The sequence below is a fragment of the Physella acuta genome, unplaced genomic scaffold (assembly GCF_028476545.2).
Source record: "Physella acuta isolate Inbredline_101_S28 unplaced genomic scaffold, ASM2847654v3 ptg002080l, whole genome shotgun sequence".
NCBI lineage: Eukaryota > Metazoa > Mollusca > Gastropoda > Physidae > Physella > Physella acuta.
Genome location: NW_026733582.1, coordinates 23,833 through 31,286, shown reverse-complemented (window position 1 = coordinate 31,286; position 7,454 = coordinate 23,833). Strand labels below are relative to the sequence as shown.

Here is a 7,454-nt window from a genome sequence, read left to right as displayed (position 1 = left end):
CATTTTTTTTTTACAACACCAACAACACCATTAAAACAAAGTTAAACCTCAGTTTTTGTTTTGAATGAGGTCGCCATACTTCACGTTTTAAAAGTATTGCATAACAGAAATGCTAGAAAAACATACCTTTTACGTAATATGTCAGAAAACTGTAACATCACCCCTACCCCCCTTTCTCAAACCCCACCCCCGTGGCTGGTATAAGCTAACGTGTTCCAGATATTTCCAGCGTCCCCCTTTCTAGCAGACGACATCGTGGTTCGCGCCATTTTTTTTCTTTGTTTACTTAGTTCAGTCAGATCTAGCAAACCAAGGGAGATAACACATTTCTTATTTTCGAGAAAAAGTTAACCTTATTGTGACAACTATTCGGAGGGAGGTGTAAGTTTGTAAACAAACAGTAAGTAGTCTAAGCATTAAGTCAAGTTTTTTTTATCTAGGTGTTGTAACGCTAGTAAAATTAAATGTAGGGATTTTAAAATATAAAACTGTAAAGCAGTTATTATTAATTCATTCAAAGAACCTTATGTAAATTAAATAAAAGAATTGAAATGATCGTAATAATCGTATAAAAATAAAATAAAATAAATTAATATATTCATTAAAAAAATCTAACGTAAATTCAAGAAATGAAATCAAAGAAATTTTATGAAAGCAGTGTTTCTTTATGACATTTTTCTGATTGGGGGGAGGGGGGGGGGGGGGGAAGAAAGCAATATCAGGGTGGGTGGACACTGGTTAAAATATATGCTTTGTATATAAATTGTATTTCGTTTAGAAGCGTGGTCGGTAGATATGCTACGGGGCCGCGGAGCAACACGAAGAGATACCTGAAAATAAACTCAGTTTCAGAGTTTCAAGTAACAGTAGGTTTAAATATAAATGCAAACTAATACTTTATCTCGCTAAGCAAATCATTGGGACTATTTATTTGTTCCTATATATATATATATACATATATATATATATATATATATATATATATATATATATATATATATATATATATATATATATATATATGAACTGTAGATAGCACACAAACAAATTTTTATAAAGCACGACTTCAATAAAATACGCATATTGTGATGTGTTTCAAAATCTGTGTGTACCCCATGTTATGTAAACAAGGGTACGACATTCTGTGCTGTGATGTGTTTCAAAAGCTGTGTGTACCCCATGTTATGTAAACAAGTGTACGACATTCAGTGCTGTGACGTGTTTCAAAATTTGTGTGTACCACATGTTATGTAAAAATAGGTGCGACACTCAGTGCTGTAATGTGTTTCAAAATGTGTGTACCCCATGTTATGTAAACAAGTGTACGACATTCAGTGCTGTGTCATTTAAGAATGAGTCAGACGGTGTAGTGCAGGAATCTAAAATAGAGGATTCCTATGTTTAGAACTAGTCAGGCGTTTCTATAATATTTTTTTTTTACCTTTAGCTCTGGTTCTAGCTAGTCAAGGACGTAACGCCCTGTCTGGCGCAACAGGTGACTTGATTCTAGGTCAGTTGTACCGGGATGTTTGGGGACAATTTGGTTAGCCGTACCACGATATAGAGTGACCGTCAGAGTTTCTTCCAGGCAACTCTTCGGGGGGGGGGGGGGGGGGGGGGGGGGGGGGGGGAAGAAAGTCTACCACCCCCCCCCCCCAACGAGATGGATTTTTACGTAGTAAACATACACTTTTACTAGTGTCAGCCCCCCCCCCCCGAAAAATGTTGACCGCCCCCCCCCCCCCCCGAAAATTTCAAGTGCCCCCCCCCCCGGAAAAAAATGCCGGAAGAAACACTGGTGACCGTGGTACTTCAGTTACATATGTCAGTTCTATTCGATTTGCCGTTTGTTTTTATTCGCATAACGAGTATCGTCATAACGATTTCTACAAAAAATGTAGGCTTATATTTTCTTTTAAAATTACGTTGAGAAGAGAAAGATAAGGCTTATATTGAAGGGTTTATTTTATGCGTGTGGGAAGATGGAAAATTAAAACTGAGAGTATAATTTGTGTTACACCAGTGTCTGATAATACCATAATAATGGAGACAGAGGCGTAGCGAGGGCGTGGCGGGGGGTGCGGGCCGCACCGGGTGACATTATAGGGAGGGAGGGGGTGACACCAATATATCTTGTTTTCCATTTCAATTAATAATTAATTAAAGTTAAATAGTCTTTTAAGTACAAATCAACAATTATAACAACAATTATAAACATCGTTAATATTATGTATGCAGTGATTAAAGCTTATAAACATACATGTACTCGTATGTGGCATATACTTAAATTATAGGCCTATGTTGGCCGATACGAACACACACACACACAAACACACACACATATATATATATATATATATATATATATATATATATATATATATATATATATATATATATATATATATATATACACACACACATATATATATATATATATATATATATATATATATATATATATATATATATATATATATATATACTTTGTTTCTTTGGGGCGGGGGGTGTCACCGCGAAGTGCCGCACCGGATGACACCCAACCTAGCGACGCCACTGGTGTGAGATAACTGGTAGTTAGCATATTTAGAAATGTGGCCTGCTGATTTCCACGCTAAATCTATCCATATCCATAACCAAAAACTAAACCAAGTCCTACCATAGCTTTAACCCTAGCTTCTGACCTTAATTCTAATTCTGCGATTTTAATACTTTTAAAAACTTAACACACCTATTTTGTTTCTATTTTAATCGTTCCTCGAAATTTAATTTTCTAACACATTTTAACCAATTATTGTACTGTTTGTTTTCAGATGACATTGTGACCCAGTGTAGGTATAACAGAGTGACCATGTCAGAGGTCATATGACAGAAGGTCAAGTGTTAGAAAGGTCACGTGATATTCCCCAAGTCACGTGATTATCATCATGTCTTACGTCAAACGCGCGAGACAACTCCTTCAAAAGGCCAAGGCCGGAAAACCGGAAGCGCTTCTGAAACTCATCAAATCTAAAAACATCAGCATCAACTGCTTATACCCAGACGGCACCACGCTCCTGACGTCTGCGGCAGAAAAATATGGGATATCCTCCATCTTGACGCTTCTCCAATCCGGAGCGGATCTCAACATCCAAAACATTCGCGGCGACACCGCGTTAATGTTGGCGTTGAGGCGACAAAAAATGGACGTGGTTAAGTTTTTAATTAACGCGGGGATTGATGTTAATTTGGTGAATCAGTCAGGCGAAACGGCGTTGAGTCTTGCGTGCAGTACCTACGGGTTGGAACAGTGCGTGTTGTTGTTGATGAAAGCCGGAGCTAAGTTGGTAGCGCAAGAGAAGTTGAATTTACATATGGAGAGGTGTATTACCATTTTATGGAGTATGGGCGCTATTAATAAGAAGGACGGCGTGGGTAAAACTGCGTTAATGTACGTTACAGAAATAGGATTGGCTAATTGTTTGGATATTTTGCTTAAAAAGAAATCGTTTGGAGGTGGGGTATCGCCTGTAAACAAAGTAGCTAATAATAAAAGCTACGTGATTGGTGAGGCTTGTAGGTTGGATGTTGATGTGAAGGATACGTTCGGGAAAACGGCGCTGATGTACGCAACTTTATGTCAGTGGGCTGATATGTTTTGTACGCAACTCATCCAAGCGGGGGCGGATATAAACGCGAAAGATTCCTTAGGAGTGAGTGTTTTAATGTACGCGATTTCCGGGAAAACCACGCAGAATTTCTGCGAAAGACTTGTTCAGTGTGTGTTGGATATCAACGCGAAAGACGAAATGGGGAGGAATATTTTATATTACGCAATTTCAAGTAAAAGATCAACCGGATTTTGCCGGTTTTTGATTCAACACGGCGTGGACGTGAACAGCCGGGATAAAGACGGGAACACGGCATTAATGTACTCGATAGCCTTGGGTCAAGCTTCAATGGAGCTGTGTGAAACCTTGCTTAGCGTGGGGGCGGAGGTCAACTTAGCGAACCACGCTAACCAGACGGCGCTGATGCTGAGCATCGTTTCCGATCACGCCGATTCCGGAGTGAGCTGGTGTTGCGATTACTGGTCCGCGTCGGAGAAATTTCGAGTCTCGTATCTTTTGCTGGAAGTAGGTTCGGATCCCGTCGTGGACATGATTCGGAAAGAATATTTGTTGAGTTTTTACATGGGGTTTAGTGATAATTTCCTGAACTGGGTGATCGAGCGAAAGCAGGTATTGCGGCTTATGGTTTGTAACGGTATCGTGCCGTCTTTTATCCAAGGGCATGAGAACTTCAACAGAAACTTTCCGACTGAGCTGTACTCACCCCTGATGTTCGCTTTACAGTCGGGTCAGGTTGACATCGTCAAGTACCTGATCGTGAACTGCTGCGTCAGTACCACCGACCTGCGGGTCATGAACTCACGCTGCCGTAAATCCATGACCAAACACAGCATGCACCTCTACAACCGGATACCCGTCGAGTCGAGAAAAGTCCTGGATGACGTCACCTCCCAGCCCTGGCCTCTGGTCAAGCTGTGTTTTGTCACGGTGTCCACCCTGATCGGGTTGCGCCCGGGGAGGGAGGAGCGACTCCGGCGCACGCGGCTCCCCAACGTCTTGCAGAGGATGCTGTTGTTTCAAGGTCCCATGGCCTACATCCCCGTCACCGACTGGCCGGACATTCCCGTCTTCTTCGACCCTGATGAGTATTCCAGAACCCCTCGGCCGCTTCCGTTAATGAATTACTGGCCGGTAGGTCATGTGTACTCCTAACCAGATCACGTGATATGTTCATTTGTATAAAGGATGTGTTGATTTTATTATAAAATGTACAAGGCAATTTCCTTAATGGCAAAATATTTAGAAAAAAATAACGTACTGTTTAGTAAGGTGCTCTTATGTTTGCTACGAACAATTTATTGTTTTCATTACAGTTTATATGAAAAACAATTTGTATAAAGGATGTGTTGATTTTATTATAAAATGTACAAGGCAATCTCTTTAATGGCAAAATATTTAGAATAAATAACGTACTGTTTAGTAAGGTACTCTTATGGTTGCTACGAATATTATATTGTTTTCATTACAGTTTATATGAAAAACAATTTGTATAAAGGATGTGTTGATTTTATTATAAAATCTACACCGCAATCTCTTTAATGGCAAAATATTTAGAAAAAAAAAATTAACGTACTGATTAGTAAGGTCCTGTTATGGTTCCTACGAATAATATATTGTTTTCATTACCGTTTATTTGAAAAAAAAACCTGATATGGTATGTTCATAAATGTGTATAAAGTATGTTGATTGTATTTTAAATCTCCATGGCAATCTCTTTAATGGCAAAAAAGCAACTAAAAAAACTAAAATAAAAAAATAAATAAATTAATAAATTTAAAAAAAACATAAAAAAAGATGAAAAAATAAATTAAATTAAATTTAAAAAAAATAAAAATATGTAAAAAATAAAAGAATAATGTACTTTATAGTAGCATCCTCTTCTGGTAGCTACGAACTTTATATTGTGTTCACAACTGTGTTTATTATCAGCATTTCATTTTTTACCCTATTGTTCACATTAGCCGTAGACATGTTTTTGTTTGGTTTCTAGTCTATGTCTGTCAACTAGTCTTTGTTTCATCATCGCATTCATGGCACTGGTGTAAAAATAAATATAACACATGAGCAGTATACAATTTGAGTTAGTGTGTCTTGATTATGTAAAGTGGACTTTACAGAGTTCATGTTGCAACCCCGAGTCAGTTCAGAGGTTTTGAACTCGAGACTTTTGGGTTAGCAGCCGAGCATGCTCTACCCTTCGACCAGTCCGTACCATACTGTGCCTTCACATTAATGAAGAGGGTATCATAATGGTTTGTTGGTGGATTAATGATATAGTTATTTGCTGTTGTAGATTGTGTTTTTAATATATGTAGATCGACTGTTCAAATAGTATTCTCTTTAATATATCTACATATATTTACACACACACACACACACACGCACACGCACACGCACACACACACATATATATATATATATATATATATATATATATATATATATATATATATATATATACATATATATATTATATGTATATATATATATACATACATATAATAGGACATTATCTCCTGCTCATAGCTTAAGGTTCAGCTAGGGTTAGAGCTAGGCTTTGAGTTTGGTCTAGGTCTAGGAATAGGTCTAGGGTTAGCGTTAGGGTTAGGGCTAGAGCTAGGGCTAAGGTAAGGGTTAGGGTTTGGGTTAGGTTTAGGGTTAGGCTTAAATCAATGCCTAGAGTTGGGTTTGGTTTTAGCTTAATGTTAGGGTGAGGTGAATTCTTAGGTTTTTCGTCTTTGTCTTAAGGTTATGATTAAGGTAATACATAAGTGGATGAGGGGGGAAGGCAGGGGGGTAATTACTTGGGTGGTAATGTCCTGTAGCCGTTACTCTTATATAGTGGGATTACGTAGACTAATGTTTGCCTTTCTCAAGTAAAACATGATATGACGTAAAGTCTTGACTAGACTTATTCCTTTGTGGCCCCTGGGGAGCGAAGGGCTGCAATCACACCACTCCACCGGGCTCAATTTTAGGCACTTCTCCTAATCTGACCAGTGACCTTTGCCTTTTCTTCTACGGTTCTTTTCCATGATTTTCTAGGCCGGCCCACCTTCCCCCTTTTCTGGGGATTCCAGTCCAAAGCTTTCCTTAACAAGTTAAGGTTAGGGATAATTTAAGATGAAGTTTTAAAGTTTCCTGTTCGATTTAGTTTAGGAGATTAGCTTTACAACAAAAACGCTTGACGAATTTATTTACTTTTAATGCTATTGTAAAATGACAACTAATTTTACACAGACGAACAGGATGTCAGAACTAAGTTTTTTCTGCTCCGGAAGATTATAAATAGTCAAATTTGTTTTAAAATATCGATTTAGTTTTTGCACGATTTCAATGCTTCCTTTATATTCCGTATTTCATACAGTTGGAGAAATGTAAAACGGTGAAAACAATTAAATTTTTTAAAAACTTTCAGCACAATTACAATACATTCTTTGTACTCTGTGTATGAAAAAGTAAAAATCAGTTACTGCGTGGTTGGACGTTACAGCGCATGACTGTTAACCTGAATGTCTCGGGTTCGGATCCCGGGCTTGATTCTGTGTTAACAGAAACAGGTGAACTCTACTTCTTATGTGACATGGTCTCATGTTAAGACAAGCATTCAAATGTCGAGGCCAAGAAACATATGAACTCTACTTCACCTGCCCAATGGATCGATAGGTCTGAAGAGGATTCTGTACTTTTACTTCATGGATCGTTTAGTTAGCTACGGTACTTTAAAAAGAGAAATACGATACACGTGTTTATACTGTGAAAATCACACACAAAATAATACACTCTGTAAACACAATCCCCCGCACACATACATTTCCTGGTCAACACACACACACGCAAATA

The 7,454-nt window shown here is 38.1% G+C and overlaps 1 protein-coding gene across 1 annotated transcript; it reads left to right on the top strand.

Annotated features, from left to right (window-relative positions):
* The first annotated feature begins 253 nt into the window (after positions 1-253).
* Positions 254-5,348, top strand: LOC131932064 (putative ankyrin repeat protein RF_0381). Its single transcript, XM_059288932.1, has 2 exons — positions 254-400; positions 2,814-5,348. Exon 2 carries the CDS (start codon positions 2,928-2,930, stop codon positions 4,761-4,763), a length of 1,836 nt encoding a protein of 611 aa, XP_059144915.1. The 5' UTR covers positions 254-400; positions 2,814-2,927; the 3' UTR covers positions 4,764-5,348.
* The last annotated feature ends 2,106 nt before the right edge of the window (positions 5,349-7,454 follow it).

Coding starts and splice junctions, on each gene's coding strand:
- LOC131932064 (XM_059288932.1), top strand. CDS start 2,928: ATGTCTTACGTCAAACGCGCGAGACAACTCCTTCAAAAGGCCAAGGCC.